The sequence below is a fragment of the Bufo bufo genome, chromosome 5 (assembly GCF_905171765.1).
Source record: "Bufo bufo chromosome 5, aBufBuf1.1, whole genome shotgun sequence".
In the NCBI taxonomy this organism is placed as follows: domain Eukaryota; kingdom Metazoa; phylum Chordata; class Amphibia; order Anura; family Bufonidae; genus Bufo; species Bufo bufo.
Genome location: NC_053393.1, coordinates 434544291 through 434569331, shown reverse-complemented (window position 1 = coordinate 434569331; position 25041 = coordinate 434544291). Strand labels below are relative to the sequence as shown.

The 25041-nt window shown below is 47.6% G+C and overlaps 1 protein-coding gene across 1 annotated transcript in view; it reads right to left on the bottom strand.

Moving 5' to 3' along the window:
- The window catches only part of CTDP1 (CTD phosphatase subunit 1), an 83836-nt gene extending 69326 nt beyond the window's left edge, over positions 1-14510 (bottom strand). The window contains exon 1 of the mRNA XM_040433499.1: positions 13849-14510. Within this exon, the coding sequence (XP_040289433.1) occupies positions 13849-14159 (311 nt within the window). The 5' untranslated portion in view covers positions 14160-14510. The remainder of the gene's footprint in view (positions 1-13848) is intronic.
- Between the last annotated feature and the right edge of the window lie 10531 nt (positions 14511-25041).

The window sequence follows — 25041 nt, the reverse complement described above, 5'->3', positions numbered from 1 at the left end:
CAGCATTATACATCCTCATAAGGCCTTAAAGGGAACCTGTCACCAGGATTTTGTGTATAGAGCTGAGGACATGGGTTGCTAGATGGCCGCTAGCACATCCGCAATACCCAGTCCCCATAGCTCTGTGTGCTTTTATTGTGTAAAAAACCCGATTTGATACATATGCAAATTAACCTGAGATGTGTCCTGTCCCTGAGATGAGTCCAGTGTGAAGGAGCCCAGCACCGCCCCGCATCCTCAGAATCTCCTCCTTGCTCCCTGACGTCAGAAAGCCAGAGCGCCGTAATCTCGCGATGCGCGAGCTAGCGCATGCGCAGTTCCTTCCCTGTGCTGGCATCAGCCTCAGGGAAGGAACAGTATGAAGACACTGCGCATGCGCATTGCGAGATTAGGGCGCTCTAGATTTCTGGCGTCGGGGAGCAAGGAGGAGATTCGGAGGATGCGGGGCGGTGCTGGGCTCCTTCACACTGGACTCATCTCAGGGACAGGACACATCTCAGGTTAATTTGCATATGTATCAAATCGGGTTTTTTTACACAATAAAAGCACACAGAGCTATGGGGACTGGGTATTGCGGATGTGCTAGCGGCCATCTAGCAACCCATGTCCTCAGCTCTATACACAAAATCCCGGTGACAAGTTCCCTTTAAGCACATGGGCATATTTGGTTTTGTGGTCTTCAAAACATGGATACCGGTCGTGTGCATTTTTCCTTCTGCAGGCCCCGCAGTATTTTTCAAATGTCAATTCTCGTCAGCAAAACGGACAAGAATAGGACTATTTTTTTGCTGTGCTGTCCACAGCTTTTGCTGCCCCATTGAAGTTCAGATGTGGACAGAAACGACAGTTGTGTGCATGAGGCCTAATGTGCGATCCTGCCGGAGGAGCGGAGATCAGAATGAGATCTCGCAGACACATTACGCAAATTTAGCTCGCTTGTGTGTGGCCTTAAAGGGGTTTTCCAAGATTTTAATACTGATGACCTAAACGAAGGATAATTCATCAGTATCTATCCTGAGGATAGGTCATCAGAATTGAGGTTCATGGACACTAATGCATTTTTTGTCTGCACCCGATCCGCATTTTTAGCGGGTCGGATGCGGAGCTATTCACTTTAACAGAGCCGCAAAACATGTGGAAACCACACCGTGTGCTGTCCACTTCCGCATGTCCGATTCGTGGCCCCGCAAAAAAATAAAATAAGAATATAGAACTATGGCCGTGTGCATGGGCTCTTAAAATCTCTGAAAACCCTTTTAAAGCAAGAAGATTATTTTAATCTGTCTGAGATCTTATGGTGTTCTAGCAAAAAACTCTGATTGGGGGGGGTCTGACATTGAGGGCTGATATAAGGTCTGATGGGGGTCTAACATTGAGGGCACACCTCTGACAGTCCGTGCTTCTGGTCAGAAAACTACTCCAGCCTCTGACTTTTACACCGGACCAAAAATATAAAATAATTATAAAAAACTGATATGGCTCCTGGAAGGCAGGGAGGAAAAATGAATCCGCAAAAAAAACAAAATCCTCTGGGACTCTAGGGTAAAAGATGGTAAATTAGTCGGTGCCAAAGTCCCACGTGGCGAGGATGGCGCAGAAACACTTGTGCAACAAAATATTGTCACACTGGCATTAATAAACTTGCAAAACGGGGTTTTGGGACTTGTTTTACGCCAAATAATCACATGGTGCTCTTAGTAAATGACCCTCAATGTGTAAACCTAGCCTAAGGCCACTTTCAGACTGATTTTTTTAGACTAAGGCTACCTGCACACGACCGTTGTGTGTTTTGCAATTTGCGGAACAGCACGGAGAGCCATTAATATAACTGCCTATTCTTGTCCGCAAAACGGACAAGAATAGGACAGGTTATATTTTTTTTGCAGACCACGGAACGGAGCAACGGATGCGGACAGCACAAGGAGTGCTGTCCACATCTTTTGTGGCCCCATTGAAGTGAATGGGTCCGCATCTGAGCCGCAAAAACTGTGACTCAGATGCGGACCAAAACAACGGTCGTGTACCATGACTTCAGAAGTTTTCTAACTTTTGTGCCTACTTTCCGACCTATTTATGTAGGTGCGCCTTAGGGCTGATTAACACGAACCCGTGCCACGCACTGGGGACCACAGTTGGTCCCCAATGGCCGGGGCTGACGGATGCAGAGCCGTTTAACTTGAATGGGTACAAGATCCGTCCGCACTGCAACAAAGAAAAATAGAGCATGTTCTATTTTTTTGTGGTGCAGAGGCACGGACTGAAATGCCAGAAAAGCGCTCCGTAGTGCTTCCATGCCTTCCAGGTTGCAGACCCGTTCAAGTGTTGGCGTCCCACATTCATGTGCATGAGCCCTTATTTAGGCCAAGTTCACATTTCAGTTATTTGGTCAGTTATTTCTATCAGTTAAGCGTCATTCACACGTCCATGTCTGTGCTGAAATCCGTGAGAAGGTCAGTGATGCATCCATGAAGATGTCCGTGATGGATCCGTGTGCCAGTGTTTCACTGAAACTATACTGCTGAAAAATTATTTTCAAAGCATCTCTTCCTAATGATCCGTGAAACACGGATGGGCTTTTCACGGACCCATAGAGTATAATGGGTGTGATAGATCCGTGAACATGGACAAAACACAGACCCACGGACCGTGCTAAAACACCGATGTGTGAATGCCCGTGTGCTGTTAGTGGAGAACACGTACTGCACCGTGGAACACCGACATGTCAATGAGGCTTTACACTGGCATAATGCTGTCAGTGTTATACAATACATTCCAGTACTGTAAGGGTTACCTTACATAGCATCATAAATCAACATAATGCTATGCACCCCGTCAGTGCTGGGGAGGTCAGGACAGGTGCTCTTACTGACACACGATGCGAGTCCAAAGTGTGGAACTTGCTTGTGCGAAAGGGACCTAAGGGTTAACATTTTCAACACCAGTGCAAAAAAAAGAAAACTTTAATTTAAACTTTTAGCATCTCATTTGACTGGTAACTCTTCAGGCTCTAAGAAACCAAAGCAACTTCTTCAGCAAATCAGAGATGAAACTGGAAGGTTGTGGTTTGTGTCTGCCACCCTCCCTCCACATGATAAGAATATACAACCTGCTCCCTGGAGCAGCACATGGCACACGTTCAGCTGCCGGCACACCCCCGTCCTTACAGAAACCATTGTTTACCACCTAGCCTCAAAGGCAGTCATGGAAAACAAAAAAGGCCCTTTCCCCCATCTCTCCAGAGAGCGCAGCTCCACAGATGGGAACGCCAGCAGATGTGCTCTGGATGGAGTATAGCAAGCTGCTTGCTGGATAAACAGTGCGCCGACCCCGCATCCACACAGACGCATGGGACCCAGCACCTAATGAGTGCCAGCCTGCACCAAACCAGGGGTGCTGTGTCCCCACTGCCCTGTATATACACCACAACGCTCTGATACAGCTCACAGGTCTCGGAGAGGACTTCTAAGGACTGGGGCAATCCCACAAACACTTGATCCCCATAAATGCCCCATGTTAAGGTCCCGCTTGTCGGCTGATCACACCTATCACGTGGCACCTAATTGGTCGGCAGCACATTGTCCTGACTATAGTCAAATATGTGCCCCCAACACTGTATGGGGAGGAATGATCGTAATAACGACTGTTCATCCCCATAAAGAAGGGATATTTTAATGGTGTGAACATACCCTGCGAGGTCTGATCTGGAGGTCATTGGACCCCTTTCCTACTGTCACTAGGGTTATCAGGATTATTCTGATGATTACATTATGATCGTTTCGGGAGACGTCTCCTCCACAAATGTGAATGGTAGCTCACTGATAATAAGGAGAAGCTAGCTATGGGAGTCCATATTGCCTAAAGCCGGGGTGCCCTCCGGGCGGCCTGGAGAATGTAGCTACCCTGTTCTCTGTGATGGGGGCACTGCGGTACACTACCCAGCTGCAAATGCTGCTTTTAGCTAAGGCCGGGTTCACATCACCGTAACTGACCTGGGCCGTCATAACTGTCTACAATGGAGTCCATTCAGTTACAATTCGGAATCCCATTTTTTACTGGAAAAAAGGTTTTGCATACAGGACTTTTTCTTCTGGTCTTTTTAATGGAATCTGCAACGAAGCCTCCAACCCGGATGTGAACGGGCCCTAATGGAGGCAAAAGCCCAAAACAATCTGCAGGACTGGCCACATAAAGCTAATCCGTCAGCACACAATAGTAAGTTTGGTGCCCATAACGTCTCAGTCCAGGTGGCGTAATGTAAGTTTACAGCCTCTCTTCACACGGATGAGGTGGTTGGGGCTGTGCTATTCAGTGAGCCTTGCAGAAATTCATGCATAACCCCATTCAGACACATGGGATGGATTTTCGGCAACACTCCTGCCGCCCCTGTGCCGGACCTGTCAGCTTCCATGACTTGTCCGATTCAGTAAATAATTCCGTTCCGTAGAACATTACAATTCTGGAGCATTGTATATATATTTTTTGCATCGTCTTATTCTTATGTTATTCCTCCTAGAAATACATGAATACATTGACAACAGGGTATAACCTCTTGCCTTGTCAAAGCGGTGTGTCCCTACACATCACTGATTGGAACCCCTTTGACAACTGGGGGGGGGGGGGTGTCCTCATACAGTCTAAGTGATCCACCAACCTACAATATTAATTGGTTCAGTACGACCATTTTATGTGAAAAAAATGGCAACTGGAAACTGGTTAATAATCCCTTTCTACAAGGATAGGAGCATTTGTGACTCGCACTACAATCGGGTTTTGTTGTGGCTGGCACTTTTATGGGGGCATTATTACTCACATTGTAATGGAGGATATTGGCTGGCACTGTTATGGGGGCACTGATACTGTAATGGAGGGCATTGGCTGGCACTGTTTATTAACACAGTAATAAAGAGAACTGAAGGGCTGCAGATGCATTATGACTCCCACTCTACTTCATAGTGTGCAGTCCATCAGCACCACTAGTCAGTATTCAGCCTCTTGGCATTGCCACCAGAAACAGTGATGAAGGAGACAGCGATACAAAAGCACCGATTGTTGCCTCTCATCAGATAATAGCACGTACGCTGTTTGGCTACACATGCCAATGTACTGATGCACCGCTGATGGTGGGTGAATGGCGCTATTGCTGTACGAGAGGCCATCACATGTCGGGGATCACTGTATTCATGTATTTCCAGTAAGACACGTCCAGCCCAATGTAAAGCTCTAAGAGAATAGGTTCCAGCACTTTAGAGAGCTGAAAGGTCGTCTTTAAAGGGTCACTGAGTTTTGGTAAAACTTTTGATATGTCTTACAGAAATATCAAAAGTTTTGATAGGTGGAGGGTCTGAAACTTGAGACCCCCACCGATCACTAGAACGAGGAGAGAAGAGCGTGCCCGTCCAGCTGCACCCTTACTGCAGAAGACGGAACCAGGTCCACACACCTTCTTCTGAGCAGGATACGCAGAGGGGGTCTGAACGCCGAGACCCCCACAAGGCAAAACTTTTGATATGTCTGTATAACATATCAAAAGTTTTATCAACGCTCAGTGACTCTTTAATATACTGTGCACTTTTGCTAGATTTTTGGGCCTTTTTAGTTAAAAGTCATGCTCTAGTTATTTATTAACATCCCGGGGAAGGGATTGTTTATGTGACACTTCTCACCGTCAGAGCTGATCTCATTCTAGATACAGGGACCCGTGTGATCAGTCTTGTAAAATACAGGAACAACAACTACCACATCCTGCACCCTATGCACAGCGCTCATCAGGACGCGTTCACATATATACAGAGCAATGACTGGGGACGAACCAACCGGTCCCGATCATTGCTCACTTGTTCAGAGGCATTTACATGCAGCAATCCTCCCTTTTGTATGGTAACAAGCAGAGGTCGCAATAACGCCTGTACAAGCCATTTTACTCTCTAGAAAAAGACTCATGGGTATTTTTACGTATGCGCAGGGCTTGACAAATTTCCTTGGAATCTAGGAGCCAGCTAAAAAAGTTAGGAGCCAGGCGGAGCCGCGTCATAAAGCCCCCAGTATGTGCCCCCATAGTGCTCCCCCCCACTTTTCCATAGAGCCCCCCAATAATGCTGTATACCATGTTGCATATACCGCCGCTCCGTCCCCGGACCCTATTGACTATAATGGGGACGGGGGTGGAGCTCCGGCACAGCACGGCAGTTCGCGGTGAGAGGCCGCCGGACTAAAAAGTTGGACATGCAGTACTTTTAGTCCGGCGGCCTTTCACCATGCACTGCCGTGCTGCGCCAGAGCTCTGCCCCCATTATAGTCAATGGGGACGGAGCGGTGGTCCGGCGAAACAGCGGAAGGACGGATCCGACAGGGTGAACAGCCTGCCGGATCCGTCCTGCCGCAAGTGTGAAAGTACCCTTAGTTCTATAGCTACTGAATGAGACAGAAGAAGGGATGCCTTTTAACATGTATATCTCCTTGAGAAGCCAATTTGATCCTAAAGGGTTAATTCAACCTAAACTGTGTCCTGTCACTTTTATCTCTCTGCTCCTGTCCCAGCCAGCCTCAGTGTTAGGGCTCTTTCACACCTGCGTTATTGTCTTCCGGCATAGAGTTCCGTCGTCGGGGCTCTATGCCGGAAGAATCCTGATCAGGATTATCCTAATGCATTCTGAATGGAGAGAAATCCGTTCAGGATGCATCAGGATGTCTTCGGCCAAAAAACGTTCCGTTCCGGAACTGGAGAAAATACCGCAGCATGCTGCGCTTTTTGCTCCGGCCAAAAATCCGGAACACTTGCCGCAAGGCCGGATCCGGAATTAATGCCCATTGAAAGGCATTGATCCGGACTTAGGCTAAACGTCGTTTCGGCGCATTGCCGCATCCGACATTTAGCTTTTTCAGAGTGGTTACCATGGCTGCCGGGACGCTAAAGTCCTGGCAGCCATGGTAAAGTGTAGTGGGGAGCGAGGAGCAGTATACTTACCGTCCGTGCGGCTCCCCGGGCGCTCCAGAGTGACGTCAGGGCGCCCCAAGCGCATGGATCATGTGATCACATGGATCACGTCATCCATGCGCATGGGGCGCTCTGACGTCATTCAGGAGCGCCCGGGGAGCCGCACGGACGGTAAGTATACTGCTCCCCCGCTCCCCGCTCCTACTATGGCAGCCAGGACTTTAATAGCGTCCTGGGTGCCATAGTAACACTGAACGCATTTGGAAGACGGTTCCGTCTTCAAATGCTTTCAGTACACTTGCGTTTTTCCGGATCCGGAGTGTAATTCCGGCAAGTGGAGTACACGCCGGATCCGGACAACGCAAGTGTGAAAGAGGCCTAACCTGTTCTTTTAACTCAAAGAATCGAAGGAGTCACTAACTGATCGGATCTTTAGATTCTTTTAACCTGAGACTCATTCGATTCTTTCTAGACTCCCTCCTGTACTTGTGTCAGTGACCTAGAGCTGCTAATCCTTGCCTCAGCTCTGATTGGTTGGTGGGCGGGGAGGGGAGGGGCTGGCAGAAGCAGCTTCCACTCTAGGATCAGATTACACTCCTCCCGAGCCCCTCCCCTCCCTGCTGCCAGCGTCTCTGCTATTGTGTGCTTTGCCTCACTGACTGAGGAGCTGTTTCAAACGGTGCTGCCTCCGGACAGAACGGCAGCTCCTCACCCATCGCCCGGGCACCTTTGAAAACGGGCTGACAAATACCCAAGCGCCAGGACTAAATTTATGGTCGCCATGGCGACCTGGCGCCTGGGATTTGTCGAGCCCTGCGTATGCGTATGGCCTTTTTCTAGTCAGGAGCGCTGTACCAGTTCTGGCACACACAAAGCCCCTCTCCCAATAAGTCCCGCCGCTCACAGACATCTCTCTCACCAGGAACAGGTACAGAGTCTGGACTATGATTCTGCACCGACACACCCGCCTCCTGTATTTAACGTTAAAAACTGCAGATGGGAACAGCAGGGCGTAGAAGAGATATAAAAAAAAAAAAACAGGCAGGGTGGCAGCTTCAGCAGGGGGTACTTAGGAAGGAAAGGTATTTAAACTAAAAAAATAAATAAATAAAAAAATAAAAAAACATGAAAAGGTCCCCTTTAAATGAAAGGGGTTGATGAAAACTTGACAATTCCTGTCAAAGGTGGCCATACATCTGTCTCATGACTCCCCCATATACATGCACTCTCTGTTGGGGCCAGCATGTATGCATTGTCAATGGGAAGAGAGAAGAAAGCCATTGTCTGACACTTGGCGTGGCAACTTATCTCCTAGAAGAAGAAGAAGAAAATAAATAAATAAAGGATGCGGTGCTGGATCACCGATCCTTCTCTCCTCCGTCATTACCTGTCGGGGAAGAGTTAAGGATCCTTGCAGACGAGCGTGTCCGGATAAGGTCAAGATGCGTTCCGGGTGCATTGCGGCAAACCCGCGCGAGTAGGTACGCAATTGCAGTTAGTTTTGACTGCTATTGCGTTCCGTTTTTATCACGCGGGTGCAATGCGTTTTGCACGCGCGTGATAAAATACTGAATGTGGTACCCAGACCCAAACTTCTTCACTGAAGTTCAGGCTTGGGATCGGTGCTGTGTAGATGTAATTATTTTCCCTTATAACATGGTTATAAGGGAAAATAATAGCATTCTTTAATACAGAATGCTTAGTAGGTGGTCAATTGAGGGTTAAAAAATAATTAAAAATAATTAACATGGTCCAATCACATGGTCCATCACCACTGTGATGGACCATGTGATGTGACATCACCACAGGTCCTTTAGCCGGCAGCTCATGATTAAAGAAGTAAGAAGAGATCGGCAACTACGCGATCAAGAGGAGGAGGCGAGTTAATTTTTTAACCCTCAATTGACCTTCTACTAAGCATTCTGTATTAAAGAATGCTATTATTTTCCCTTATAACCATGTTAAAAGAGAAAATACTACAGTGAATAGACTGTCATCTTAGCAACCATGCGTGAAAATCGCACCGCATCCACACTTGCTTGCGGATGCTTGAGATTTTCGCGCAGCCCCATTCACTTCTATGGGGCCTGCGTTGCGTGATAAACGCACAAAGAGGAGCATGCTGCGATTTTCACGCAACGCACAAGTGATGCGTGAAAATCACCGCTCATGTGCACAGCCCCATAGAAGTGAATGGGTCCAGATTCAGTGCGGGTGCAATACGTTCACCTCACGCATTGCACCCGCGCGGAAAGCTCGCCTGTGTGAAAGGGGCCTAAGAGCTCCACACACACACACATACATACATACATAATAGATTGTCGGCTGAACCCTCCGCTGTCTGCAGGATTGGCTGACAACACACTAATATGTATGGGGGCCACTCGCCCCACGGGCCGCCGCCTCCCGGTCCTGTCATCACATAAAGCGGGGGACAGGATCAGGATTTGCTGAGCAAGCATTTCCAGTATGTCAAGACAAAAGCAGGAAGGGGATTGCACCTGGGAGCCAAGCTACGTTGGACAGAAGTGGCGGAGGAGGAGGAGGATAACCCCTTTAGGACACATCCACACCAAACACAATTTGCTGCAAAAAAAACTAAAATTAAAAATCTGTGGCAAAATCTGCATGAGTTACCTACAGATCTGCTGCCGAATTTCATCCCGTGCTTGTCAAGAGTGAAATCCGCTGTGAAAATCTGCAACATAAATGGCCATGCTGTAAATAGAAAAGGCGCACCGCAGGTCAATTTACGCTGAGAAGTTTCTTAAAATTACTGTAAAACGTTAAAGTGTAACTGTTATATTTTTTATTTTATTTCTAGTTTATTAGAGCTAGCCATGTTTACCTGAGTTAGTCCGTCAATGACTGTCAAGAGATCTGTAATTACCTTATAATAACAGCTTTCATTAATGTCCTCTGTCCCTTTCCACTGCTTCCCTAAAAGACCATTGCTAAGACTTGTCTGTCTCCGGCTAAGAAGACAGAGGGGCGGTTCTTTACACTGCATGCCTGAATCAGGCTTCAGAGTGCGGAGGCGTGTCTCAGTAATCCAATCTGATTGGCTGGCAGGGAGCTGCTAGGTACAGCAAGTGTGAATGGGAAGTGAGGGAAAGCAGTTTTGGCCTCAGAGAACTGTCAGAGGAGCCATCTTGCAAAGGTCCTCATATTGTAAATGTTTAAACAGCCGTAACTAAGGGAAAAACTCAAGGAAAACAGTGGTATGTGAAGAAACTAAAGATTGCTTCATGCATAATGCTGTGGGAAAATATGCTAAAATTTATTTTGTGATGAAAACATGACGGTTACACTTTAAGGATTTGCTGCATCCAAAATCTGCCACGTTTCAGTCCAGTGTGGATGTATCCTTAGAGAGGTATTCCCATCTGGCACGTTAATGGTTTATCGCTAGGATATGCAATCAATGTCAGATAGATGCGGGTGCCACCCCATCTCCAGAAGAGGGCCCTGACATGAAGGGAGAGCAGCCATGTGTGTACGACCACCCTCCGGTCACTGCTATGGGACTTCCGAAAATAGCTGAGTGAGCGTGCTCGGCTATTTCTAAGTCCCATTGCAGTGAACGGGGAAGCAAGATGTCCAAGCGCACCCACATCACCATTCACCACTATGGGGGCTGTCAGTGCTCAGTATTTTCGAAACTTCCATAGCAGTCAATGGTGAGGTGGCCATGCTTGCATAGTGTTCTCCTCTACTCTGGGACCCCGCTCTAGAGATGGATATCCTAGTAATATGCCACCAATGTCTGTGACTGGTTGCTATGGGTAACAAAGGCGAGTTTGCTTTTACACAATTTTTTTTAAACTGGAAAAGCCCTTCAGCAAGCCCTACGCTCGGAGAAGCCCTTCAGCAAGCCCTACGCTCGGAGAAGCCCTTCAGCAAGCCCTACGCTCGGAGAAGCCCTTCAGCAAGCCCTACGCTCGGAGAAGCCCTTCAGCAAGCCCTACGCTCGGAGAAGCCCTTCAGCAAGCCCTACGCTCGGAGAAGCCCTTCAGCAAGCCCTACGCTCGGAGAAGCCCTTCAGCAAGCCCTACGCTCGGAGAAGCCCTTCAGCAAGCCCTACGCTCGGAGAAGCCCTTCAGCAAGCCCTACGCTCGGAGAAGCCCTTCAGCAAGCCCTACGCTCGGAGAAGCCCTTCAGCAAGCCCTACGCTCGGAGAAGCCCTTCAGCAAGCCCTACGCTCGGAGAAGCCCTTCAGCAAGCCCTACGCTCGGAGAAGCCCTTTAAAGGAAATCTGTCAGTAAATCTGACTATATGTAACCCAGTCCAGGGCTACATACTGCTGCCTGACACAATGCAAAACATACCTGTCTTAGGCCTCTTTCACACGGGCGTCATATTTTTGGCCCGGATAAGAGGCGGGTGCGTTGCGGAAAAATGTGCGATTTTTTCCGCGCGAGTGCAAAACATTGTAATGTGTTTTGCACTCGCGTTAGAAAAATCGTGCATGTTTTGGTACCCAAACCCGAACTTCTTCACAGAAGTTCGGGCTTGGGATCGGTGTTCTGTAGATTGTATTATTTTCCCTTATAACATGGTTATAAGGGAAAATAATAGCATTCTGAATACAGAATGCATAGTACAATAGCGCTGGAGGGGTTATAAAATAATAAAAAATAATTTAACTCACCTTAATCCACTTGTTCGCGCAGCCGGCACCTCTTCTGTCTTCATCTGTGCTGTGAGCAATAAGACCTTTGATGACGTCACTATGTGATGGACCATGTGATGAACGCAGTGATGTCATCAAAGGTCCTATTGCTCACAGCACAGATGAAGACAGAAGAGATGCCGGCTGCACGAACAAGTGGATTAAGGCGAGTTTAATATTTATTTATTTTTTAACCCCTCCAGCGCTATTGTACTATGCATTCTGTATTCAGAATGCTATTATTTTCCCTTATAACCATGTTATAAGGGGAAATAATAATGATCGGGCCCCCATCCCAATCGTCTCCTAGCAACCGTGCGTGAAAATCGCACCGCATCCGCACTTGGTTGCGGATGCTTGCGATTTTCACGCAACCCCATTCATTTCTATGGGGCCTGCGTTACGTGAAAAACGCACAAAGAGGAGCATGCTGCGATTTTCACGCAACGCACAAGTGATGCGTGAAAATCACCTCTCGTGTGCATGGCCCCATAGAAATGAATGGGTCGGTATTCAGTGCGGGGTCAATGCGTTCACCTCCCGCATTGCACCTGCGCGGAATACTCGCCCGTGTGAAAGGGGCCTTAGTATTCTGGGAATTTCCAAAGTGCAGAAAATTGACTTTTATTCATATGCAAATGTGGTCTCAATGTGCCCAGCGGGGCGTGCATAACTGTATAGGAGCCCAGGCACGCCTTCTGAAGGAGCCCAAGCCCTCCTCTTCACTTGGTCCCTGTACCGCCCCCTCCACTGCGACATCACAATCCTCCTTCAGCTCCGGCCGGCTGGTGAGCATTGTCCACGGTTGGTGCTTGCACTGAATGCCCTGCGGTGGGCATGCGCCGATCCGGCCGGAGATGGAGGAGGATGGTGACGTTGCAGAGGAGGTTTCGGGCTCCTATACAGTTATGCACGCCCCGCTGGGCACATTGAGACCACATTTGCATATGAATAAAAGTTCATTTTCTGCACTTTGGAAATTCCCAGAATACTAAGACAGGTATGTTTTGCATTGTGTCAGGCAGCAGTATGTAGCCCTGGACTGGGTTACATATAGTCAGATTTACTGACAGATTTCCTTTAACAAGCCATACACCTGCGGAAGCGGGGCGTGACGTTTTTCGGATTACACCCATCTCAGATCACACTTGCGTTGTTGGATTCTAGCAATCTGTAGACGGATCCGGCTCACAAATGCATTGCAATACCGGATCCGTCTCTCCAGTTGTCATCCGGAAAAAACGGATCCGGTACTTATCTTTTTCACACTTTTAAAGGTATGCGCAGACCGCAAAACCGGATCCATTTTTCCGGAACACTTGGGGCCGTATCCGGCATTAATGTATTTCAATGGAAAATAATGCCAGATCCGGCACGTGTTGCGGCATTTTCTCCGTCCAAAAACCGTAGAGTGACTGAACTGACGGATTTCTCTCCATTCAGAATGCATTAGGATTAAACTAGGACGGAACTCAATACCGGAAAAGTTTAAACGCAAGTGTGACAGTACCCTAATAAAGCACCAAAATAAGGCTACATGCACACGACCTTATGTGTTTTGTGGTCCGCAAATTGAGGATCTGCAAAAAAAAAAAAAAAAAAGGATGACGTTCCGTATGGCATTTTTTTGGGCGGATCCATTGTAATAATGCCTATCCTTGTCCGCAAACTAGAAAAAAATAGGACATGCACTATTTTTTTTGCGGGCCAACGCAGCGGACATACTGATGCTGACAGCACACGGTGTGCTGTCTGCGTTTTTTGTGGACCCATTGAAATGAATGGGTCCGCATCCTATCCGCAAAAAAAAACAACGGAACGGAGACAAACAACGTTCGTGTGCATGTAGCCTAAGTCCCAGGGATGTATTTCCTGCATGTGCCCACCGGACTAGAGAAGACCTCCCTAAATGTCCCTCTTTTTGATCTGCGGTACAGATTTGCATCATTACATTTACAGTATTGATCCAGGAGGCGTCCGCCTGGTTCCCGTGTTGTACGTTATTTGATGCCTTTTGGATTTCCGAAATGTCTATATTCAGATAATTTTTCTGCTATTGCATAAAAGAAAACTAGTGAAGTGCCAGGAACCAGAGGTGGGCTCCATGCCTGGCTGCTCCTCCGATGGGGAGAGCACTGAAGGGGTTAAGGCTCGGTCCCGGGCCCGAGAAGCCGCACATGTAAACAACTCCACCACGCGGATGTCTCCGCGACAGGCGCTTGGAGGGAAACGCACGGCTTACCCTGCAGAGACCACCTGGCCCGGCTTCAGACACAGCTCCAGCACCACTCCGGCCCGGTCCGACTTGATCTTCCTCTCGGGGAGTCTGTGAGGCCTCCCGGCCTCGTCCTGGGAGCCTCGCTGCTCCTTCGGGTCAGCCCCCTGGATGGGAACTCCGAGGGCCAGCACGGAGCCGATCTGCACCGACATCCCCGTGGACACCTTCCATTCTACCAGTCGCAGGGGTCGGGGCCCCGGGAAACGGACGTCGTTGCATGGACTCGGTTTGGACACTTCCCCGTCCTCCTGCGCTCTCCGCTGCATGCTCAGCATGTCCCGGCCCCTAGCCAGGCTGGGCCCTTCGCTCTCAGGCCACGGTCTCTATGGCAACACAAGCGCCCAGGCGCGGAGCGGCAATGACGTAGGATGAGGAGGAGCCGCTGAAGCGCCCCGCGCGGCCACGGTTCGGGATTTGACAGGACAAGCCGAGCGGACTCTAGAGCTGAGGGGGAGCGGCACCCATGTAAACAGCCAGGCCGTGCCAGAGAGGGGAGGAGTCCGGCGCAGCGCTTAGGCCCCGCCCTCTAGCTCGCGGTCGGTGCAGGCACGCTGTAGTGATGTGGGCGTGGCTACGCTCCTAAGGACACAGTTCACCGTCTTCCCGCTTTGCTGAAATTAGCATTGCGTTTAGAGGAGGGGACGCATGACGGCGTGACGTCAGTCAGCGTGTAGAACGTAAATACGATGCTTGTCTGCGCTCAGGACGCCATGTTGGTAGAGGCGTTTAGTAGACTCTTGTTTCCTAGTGGGAGAAAGGACCTCTGATGACCTTATGTCCACGTGACGACTTTTTTGTGGGAGTAGCAGTTTTGGAGTTTGATTAGGAAGTCAGTAGTTTGCTAGAGTTTCTCATTAGCGGCTGAATAAAGCAATCATCAGTAGTGAGCCGCAGCTGGGGTGCAACGTTCTGTATAGTCTGTGGGTGTGCTAGGGTGCAATGCCTAGACTGGACTGTGGGGGGGTGCTAGGGTTCAGCGCATTGACTGGACTGTAGGTGCCCTAAGCTGTATTGCTTTGAAGGGACTGTGGGTGCAGGGGTGCTATCATTTGTAGGGTGCACTGGAATACTATGCTCTGCCTTGGTCAGACTTTGGGCTTGCTTGGGGGCAGTGCTGTGCGCTGACTGGGCTTTGGGTGCGCTGCAATGTCTGGTGTTGCCATGCTCTGCATTCACCAGAGAATAACGGTGCCCAGGTACGCAGTTCTGTGCATTGGCTGCACTGGAGTGCAATGCTATTCGCTGAGACAGGGCTGTCAGTGCTCTGGAGTGCAATGCTTTTGCAGGGACTGGGGGCTCGGGTGTACTGGAATTATATGCTCTGTATTGAATGGACTGTGGGTGCGTTCCCCTTTAGTGTTTTACAGGGGGGGGGGGGGCGGCATCTCCATGGCACCCCAACCGATTCTTCGAAGAAATGTTGACCTCCACTGTTCATGAATTGCCTCAGATTTGTTGCAAAGAGTGAAATCCACATAGAAAATACCCAGCAGGAGTTGTCGGGCTCTGTATCTGAAAGGGAGTCTTTCACCTAAACTGACCATTATAGAACACTAACAACATGATCTGCATTATAGTCCCCATATTGGAATGCTACTTACTTTTTAGCTGTCCGTCGCTTATTTTTGCAAAAAAACCACTTTTACTCAATATGTTAATTAGCTCTGAAGGTGCCCAGGGGTGGCGTTCATGCGGCCGGTGCCCAGGCCCCTCGTCGCTTTTCGTATGAAACCCCTCCCCTTTCACCCCTGTGGCCTGCTGTAGGTTCTTCAGAAATCCAGCGCCGTTCACAAGATTCGCTGCGCCTGCGTACTTTATTCCCCATTATGGGCAGATGCACAAGAGCGTTTAATGCGCATGTGCCGGAATGGGGAATGAAGTGCACAGGCACGGTGAATCTCGTGAACGGCGCTGGATTTCTGAAGAACCTAGGGTGGGCCAAAGCGGTGAAAGGGGAAGGGTTTCATATGAAAAGCGATGAGGGGCCTGGACACCGGCCGCTTGAACGCCGCCCCTGGGCACCTTCAGAGCTACTAATTAACATATTGAGTCAAGGTGTTTTTAGCGAAAATAAGCGACTGACAGCTATACGGCAAGTAGCATTCCAATATGGGGACTATAATGCAGATCATGGGGTTGATGTTCTATAATGGTCAGTTTAGGTGAAAGACTCCCTTTAAATCTGCACGGCAGGCCAGTTTTTACACCTCCTGACCGGAAATCTGCATGTCGCCTCTAAGGGCTCTTCCACGAAGTGAATCGGAGGTCATGTGAATTTTCTGTCCGGATGTGTTCTGCCAAAATGCTATACCCGGAAGTGACGTGGCTGCACCGGAAGTAACGCAGCCGCATCGTAATCGGCTGGAGGAGGGTGTGTGCGGCGCTGCGCAAGCGCACATCCGCTGGTAAGTAAAAATTACAGCACCGCAGCGGGAGAAGCGTGCCCGCTTAATGCGCCTGCGCAAAACCGGCGGGGACACACTGCGTGCATTCTGCTAAGGTATAGTATTCTGGCAGGCCGTATTTCTGAAGGGTCTGAGCCCTTCAGAAATATGGCCTGCCAGAATACTATACCTTAGCAGAATGCGCGCAGTGTGTCCCGGCCAGTTTCGCGTGGGAGCGCTTCTCTCGCTGCAGTGCTGTAATTTTTACTTACCAATCTCATCTACGTGACGCATACATGTTCCATGCACAAAATAAAATGCTGTGCAGTTTGTTTGTTTTGTTTTTTAAACCTGTGACATGTCAGTTTTGGGCATGAAATTTTCAGGATAGGCCTGTGATGGCTAACCTCCGGCGCTACAGCTGTGGGAAAACTACAGCTCCTAAGATGTACACTCCGTAGAAATGAATGGAGCGTGCTGGGAGTCGTAGCTTCACCACAACTAGAGTGTTGAATGTTAGCCATCACTGTGTGATCACGGGGGGGGCGGTGATCGTCTGTTGAGTGTTTCAGTGTAGCTCTGGTGCCTGTAGTGCACAGATCCATCCGCTGTGTAGTGCTTAGAGCTGGTTACTGCAGAACTGCTCCCGAAGTGAACGTAAGCACACCCGTCCACTACACGGTGGTGTACTGGCGCTGCAGCTGCCTTAAAGCAACCGATTGACTAGTGTCATGTGTCAGACCCTACCGATTGATCTTCATGGCCTGTCGGGAAGTATAAAAATCCTGGAAACCCTACTATATAAATAAAACACTTCGGTACGTAGCCTGTATTGCCAGCGTCGCTGGTCCTAAATGTGAAGTGGGCAATGTTCACACAAACAGTCAATGCGTCTTCGGTGTAGGACCGCGCTGCTTTTTTCACGATATTGAGTTCTTCACTCTAGCACAAAACCGTCAGCATATTTGAACAGAGATTTGGAGGGCGATTTGGTTCTCTGTGTCCAAATATGCTGACTGTTTTGTGTTAGACTGGAAACCCTACTGAAAACCTATTCAGTAAGCATCGCCGCACTCCGCTTTTTCCTGACAGACTGGTGGTTGGGACTGTGTCTCGTCTCGCGTTAGTAAAGGTGAGATGAGAACCCATTTAAACATTTTTAAAGAATTTTGAGTGGTTATTTTTATAATGGCATATATCACCTTTATGTATAGATCAGACAAGACAGGACCCACCATTCACAATAGGTGATTGTCAAGCCTTATGTATTCTTCCCTTGTACAATGACCTCTGCGCAGGTCACAAACCATGCCTAGAAAACTCTCCCATAGAAGTCAATGAGGTCCCTTCCTGACCATTGTGTCTATGGCCCATGGGGCGGCCATAAAGCAATTTTTTAATGATTTGTAAATGCTGTTAATAACAGATTAGGCAAGATGGCCGCCCCCGTAATCAAGGAAATAGAATAAAAAAAAATCTGCATTCAGAAAATAAAAACAGATTAGGCTGCTTTCACATCTGTGCCTTGGTTTCCGTTTTTGAGATCCGGCAGAGGATCTCAAAATTGGACCAAAGCTGTTCCGTTTGATTTTACACATCAGGATGCATCCGTTCCATTAGGATGCGGTTGTGCTAAATCAAAATGAAACAATCCGGATCCGTCACTAAAAACAATGTACTGTAAGTCAGTGGGTGACAGATCAGAAAAAAGGGATCCGACACCATTGACTTACAGTACATTGTTTTTAGTGATGGATCCGTTTGTTCCATTTCGATGACTAGACACTAAACCACAGCTTGCAGCTGTTTTGTGTCCAGTCACAAAACGGAATGCTACCGGAACGGAATTCATACTGATGCATCCCCCCGAACGGAGCATACCCCATTCACAATACATTGGCCCTAAACTGAAAAGTTTAGCCCGATTTTGCCGGATCTCAAAAAGGGAATGCCAAAATGCTGATGTGAAAGTAGCCTTACCAAATAGGATATGTTTTTATCTATCTGGTTTTAACTGACAGGGGAAAAAAAATTGGTGACACATTTCCTTTAAACGGTCACTAACTTTTCAAATAACTTTGCATAAATCAACAGTACAAGCAACCCTAAGAAACTTTGTAATATATTTTTATCAGAAAAAATATCTTTCTCCTGTTAACAGCTGTTTTTTTTGTCTGGTAAAAAGAGAGGATCCCGAACAGAAACTGAACAGATCCCATCATGGTCATTGGAGTCTGTTCAGCTCTGTTCCTGTCAGTTCGGCCGGGTTCACATCATGTTTCGGTTATATGTTTAACGTACATGAAAAAACTTGTACTATAACGGACGCCTCAGACAGATGCCATACTGTGGCAGCTGTCACCATAGAGTTCCATTGTACAAAAAATTGTATAAAATTTTTTTCTGGACTTTGCAGGATGGAAAAACATGGTACACTACGATTTCCCATCCTGCAAAAAACGTATACATTACCAGTATGTTTTTTGTTTTTACAATGGAACTCCATGGTGCAGTGAACGGCTCAGGTAGCGCAGCGATGCTGCCTGTGCCTGAAATAACTAATAGCAAAGCTCCATACAGCAAGGAGCTTTGCTATTGGTTAGTTTGGGTGGGCGCCGGAGCGATTTAGCGCCCTGCAGCATGGGAAGCCGGCGGGAGCTGAAAGGAGGAGAGGCCAGCTCCCGAGTCCCAAAGTATGAGGAGAGCAGGGGCAGCACTGCGCCAGCAAACATGGCGTGGAAATGAAGAAGCCTTTGTTTGCAATTACAGAGGTCAAACATTTCCTGTAGTTCTTGACCAGGTTTGCACACACTGCAACAGGGATTTTGGCCCAGTCCTCCACACAGATCTCCTCTAGATCTGCCAGATTTCGGGGCTGTCGTTGAGCAACACAGTTTCAGCTCCCTCCAAAGATGTTCTATTGGATTTAGGGCTGGAGACTGGCCAGGCTACTCCAGAACCTTGATATGCTTCTTACGGAGCCACTCCTTGGTTATCCTGGCTGTGTGCTTCGGGTCGTTGTCATGTTGGAAGACCCAGCCATGACCCATCATTAATGCTCTGACTGAGGGAAGGAGGTTGTTGGTCCAAAATCTCACAATGAATGGCCCCATTCATCCTCCCCTTAATACAGTGCAGTTGTGCTGTCCCCTTCACAGAAAAGCACCCCCAAAGCATGATGTTACCACCCCCAAAGCATGATGTTACCACCCCCAAAGCATGATGTTACCACCCCCATGCTTCACAGTAGGGATGGTGTTCTTGGGATGCAACTCATCCTTCTTTTTCCCCCAAACACGACGAGTGAAGTTTAGACCAAAAAGTTCTACTTTGGTCTCATCTGACCACATGACTTTCTCCCATGCCTCCTCTGGATCATCCAGATGGTCATTGGTAAACTTCAGACGGTCCTGGACATTTGCTGACTTGAGCAGGGAAACCTTCCGTGCAATGCATGATTTGAAACCATGATGATCAGCAATTATAATACACAGTGGCACAATATGAGAGATTTTCACTAAATTCTGGCCTATTCTGATCTCAAACTCAGATTTGGAACATGTGCTTCCACTGGCTCCGGCCTTTGTGGCCAAACGCAGCAAAAATGACCTATTAGGATGGAGTCATTATGTGCCACCCAGATCACATTTTCTATTTAATTCTCGTGGCCCGAAATGGGGCTTGACCCAGTGTGGTCATTGCACATTGCAGCACGTGCAAAGTTATAATGAAAACTGACAATTTTTGTGATTCAGCTGGGAAACAAGTCTACAATATAGTACACTTTATTAACTGCAGAACATCTGGAGTCATTTATTATGCCACGTGCCCTTGTGGGCTTAAATATGTGGGAATGACCACACCAGAGCTACACATTTGCATTCAGGATCATCAGAAAGATATACATGCAGCTTCAAAGATCGAGAACCATGAGAGGGACAAGATTGCCAAGCTGAAGCCGATAGCAAGACACTTTCGACCAAAAAATGGCAATCTGCAAAAGTTTCGTGGTATCGACAGGGTCTTGTTTGGCTCCCGAGGAGGTGATCTGTTCAGATGCTTGGAACAAGTGGAAAGTAAGTGGATTGTCAAACTGAACACGCAGACGCCACATGGTCTCAACGACAAGATTCCTTTTGCGTCCCTTCTGTAATCATTGTTTTTATTATGTTTGCTCATTTTATTGTTCTATATTTGGTGATGCTGGGTGTGTGGGAGTGGTGATATTTGGACTAATGTGTGTTTCTATTTTGTAGGTCCTTATGCTGTTGGTCTTTAGGGAGGGTTTGAGGTAGACCACCTATGTCTTTGGATGCGGGTGTATTCAGTCCCTCAATGAAGGAAGTGCAGACAATGTCTCTGAACGGCGTTGGAACGAGGAATATATATTATTTTATATATATTTTTTATGTGTTATATATCCCTTCATATATTTTTTATGGGTTAATATCGTGCTGTTTCTATTGAGATTAGGGTCATCATGTATGCACTGTGTATTACCTGCATAGAAGATGTGAATTTTTCCATCTACTCCATGTCCCTTGCAGTTTTGAGGTGATGTGATATTTCGAGCAGTGTATAAAAAAGGAAAGATCTCACCTTGTGATATCACCTATAGTCATCACATGTAAAATGGGTATTCACTGTCATGTTTTATCCAGTTCTCACATCGAGCACACTTAATGTCATTCACATTAATTATTAATAATTTATTATTCATTTTTGATTCATTATTATTTAACAATTTATTCTCTCTTTTCATACTTTCACATTTATTTCTAATTTAATTTTTACTTTTTTATTTATATTTTTATTTTTCTTATCTTCACTAATTGTTTATTTTTATAAATTTCTGTTTACACATTTTGCACTTCACACATTTTTCATTTACACCATATAGTCTTGCTTTGCACTGTATCCATGTCATTTACTCTCACATTGCACATATGTATTTATTCTGTTTTTGTCTTTTATGTCCTTTTCACTTCTAGTATAGGGGTATTAACATCTAGGTACAATACATTATTTCCATCTCATGTACCATACATGCCGGCATATCGACCTTGTTGCTAACGTCATTGTTTTCCTGGTACTGCATATTCTGTTATATTGAGACGATTTCCAGCCCTGCTGCCCTCACCTAATATGGCGTGCGTGGTGCACATGGACTCCCAGTGCATGCGTCTGAGTTGCGACACCACTCCAGGCTCCGTGAGGATGGGCGCCGCGAAATCTCGCCTGACTCCCCTCCTCTTCGGCGTTGGCATGCGCTCCCTGGTCGCGTGGCGGGAGGTCCATGCACCATATAGTGAACGGCGCCAGTTAAGTCTTTAGTTCCAGGTGAGGCATGGCTTGCAAATTACCTCCCAGCCTACCGGCGCTCGTGCCAGATCTGTGATTGGCCAGATACTCTAATGCGATGGCCGTCTCCGCCCTACATCTAACCAGCATCACCATCCGTTCCATTACACCTTGAGGAAGCAGCACGCGAAACGCGCGTCGGGGTGTGGACTAGTGGTGCATATCTGGTGGGAAACTCTTTTCGGGTCAGTACAGTGCTTATGATTATGACTTATTATATGTCAGTATTTTCATTTAGTGTTGTGACTTATTCACATATCATTTGTGTACTCAGCCTGATGAGTCTTTGTTTGCCATTTATACAGTCTTTGTGGTGATTCCACTTTATGGTATTTACAGTGCTGCCCATAATTATTCATACCCCTGGCAAATTTTGACTTAAAGTTACTTTTATTCAACCAGCAAGTAATTTTTTTGACGGGAAATGACATGGGTGTCTCCCAAAAGATAATAAGACGATGTACAAGAGGCATTATTTACATTTGAGCAAAACATTGTAATGTGTTTTGCACTCGCGTGAGAAAAATCGCGCATGTTTGGTACCCAAACCCGAACTTCTTCACAGAAGTTCGGGCTTGGGATCGGGGTTGTGTAGATTGTATTATTTTCCCTTTATAACATGGTTATAAGGGAAAATAATATAATTCTGAATACAGAATGCATAGTAAAATAGCACTGGAGGGGTTAAAAAAATAAAATAAAATTTTAACTCACTTTAACCCACTTGATCACGCTGCCCGGCATCTCCTTCTGTCTCCTTTGCTGAACAGGACCTGTGGTGACGTCACTCTGATCATCACATGATCCATCACCATGGTAAAAGATCATGTGATGACCGGAGTGACGTCACCACAGGTCCTGTTCAGCAAAGGAGACAGAAGGAGATGCCGGGCAGCGCGAGCAAGTGGACTAAGGTAATTTAACCCCTTCAGTGCTATTTTACTATGCATTCTATATTCAGAATGCTATTATTTTCCCTTATAACCATGTTATAAGGGAAAATAATAATGATCGGGTCTCCATCCCGATCGTCTCCTAGCAACCGTGCGTGAAAATTGCACCGCATCCGCACTTGCTTGCGGATGCTTGCGATTTTCACGCAACCCCATTCACTTCTATGGGGCCTGCATTGCGTGAAAAACGCACAATATAGAACATGCTGCGATTTTCACGCAACGCACAAGTGATGCGTGAAAATCACTGCTCATGTGAACAGCCACATAGAAATGAATGGGTCGGTATTCAGTGCGGGTGCAATGCGTTCAACTCACGCATCGCATCCGCGCGGAATACTCGCCCGTGTGAAAGGGGCCTTAATGTTTGTGCTCCACTGTTTACAGGGAAGAATGAAGTCTTATCTGTCAATTATGTTTGCACTCAAATACAGGATGCTGGAAATGACTGGGGGTTTTGCAGTTGGTAATTGTTTGGCGAATCTATGGCAGTCCTTGCGCCTGCCGAAAAAAAATATTAGTTTTTGCCAATATTTACGTCTGTTTCCATGCACAAATGTTTAGTATATTTGCCTTGGCTGGAGTCCTAACCCCGGCATGTCCCCTGCTCAGTCCCCATCCCGCCTTACTAGTGAAAACAGTGTAAAACCGGCCATGAGACAAAATATTGTCACACGGCCGGTTAAAGAGGGTGATTGCAACTATTTTTTAACTAAAATAGTCACAAGTCCCTTAATAAATGTGTCCTTCTTTTTTTCTGCCAGAATTCTGCAGACTATCTATTACACAATGTATGTTTCACCTGACCATTTCTATTGTTTCATCCAGAGATAAGTGACGCCCAAGGTGTCTGACAGTTGCTTGTTAATGAAGGATTCGTGACAGATTGCTGTGGGCCATACTATTGTTTGTCTGACAACACGTCCAATCTGCTCAGTATACTTCTATACAGCGTCAAACATGGATGTTTAGTGGCAGATGTTTTGCTAGTAGACAAAAGAAAGGGTAATACCTTTCAGGTATACTGCTTACTAGTAGTTTACAGATAGTGTCATGAAAGGTCACAAGAACTATACAAGTGTGTATGCCTTTCCGGTTGGCTTAACAGGTTGCCGACCTAGGACGAGAAAATGCATCCTAACTGGTCGGTACTTAACGCTTTAGGACGAGCATTCTCAATTTCATCTGTGAGGTTATTGTGGGCATCAATAAGTTGGTTATGTGAAGACGCGAATTCGCCCATTTTTGTTTCAGCATGTGACATTCTACCTTCTAAATCTGACATAGAGGGTTAATGAGCAAGGCAATGTTGTCTTGCATCGATCTGCTGAGTGCTAACAGCATATCATTTAAGAGGGACCCTGAGACTGGCACATCTGAGGTAGGGAAATCCTGCAATGTGAGGCTGTGATATCCCTGAGCAGTGATGGCCAGTTCACATTGTTCGCCCGCGAACACATGCGGGCTGCCATCTTTTCTCACAAGTCCGGCGAGGCGCAGGTAAGTCCGTGCCTGTGCGCGACCCGGTCTGAAATCAAATGCAGTCACCGGGAGCAGGCAGTTCCGAGAACAGCCCGATGAAGGCCCCCGGTGGCTGTTCTCGGAACTGCCTTCTCCCGCTGACCGCATTTGATTTCAGACCGGCTCGCCCAAAGGCACAGGTAAGGACTTACCTGCGCCTCGCCGGACTTGTGAAAAAAGATGGCAGCCCACATGTGTTCGCGGGCGAACAATGCGAACTGGCCATCATTGTCCCTGAGTACAGCTGGGAGGAAGGGGAGAGCTGATAGGAGCATTATGTGGCTCTAGCATGGGGAGCTGTGGATTATGGTGGTTCCCACTAGCTCCAGCACACAGCTTGTGCACATGTTCCTAAGATCTGAGGCTTCCCCCAGGACTGTTATGGAGCGAGGGAGCTGGAGAGACGCCATTGCCGCTCAGAGCATTCGCTGCCAGAGGTGAGGATCGTGGGTGAGGGACTGTACCTTCTCCTTGCCCTCTTTGCTCTGTGTTGGGTGTGTGCGCAGAGCCTCTCACTGGTGAGGAGGGAGCGCTACTTCCTCCATCTTGTGCGCGCTCTTTGTCAAAGAAAAAACTTAGTTTCCCCTGGGCTTTGATGGATCTCTTGCCCCTCCTCATCCTCGGTGGTTGTGGCATGGATGTAGTAGGGAGGATCTCGTTCCGGAGTGCTTTCAGGTGCTGTGTTGTCGCTGCTGTGTATGCGGAGCTCCTCTACTAAGAGGCCATATCGCATGCCAGCAGGCCACACCCCCCTAGGACGAGCATTCTTGTCCTAGGGTTAACCAGCTGCCCAACACTCGCTGCAGCGATCAGCAGCAGGGGCCTGGCTGATACTGAAAACCGGGCCCCTGCTGTATCCGCCAGCATCGGTGAAAACACAGATGCCGGCGGACTAACCCCCTGTATGCTGCGGTCGCGCTGACCGCTGCATACAGGGG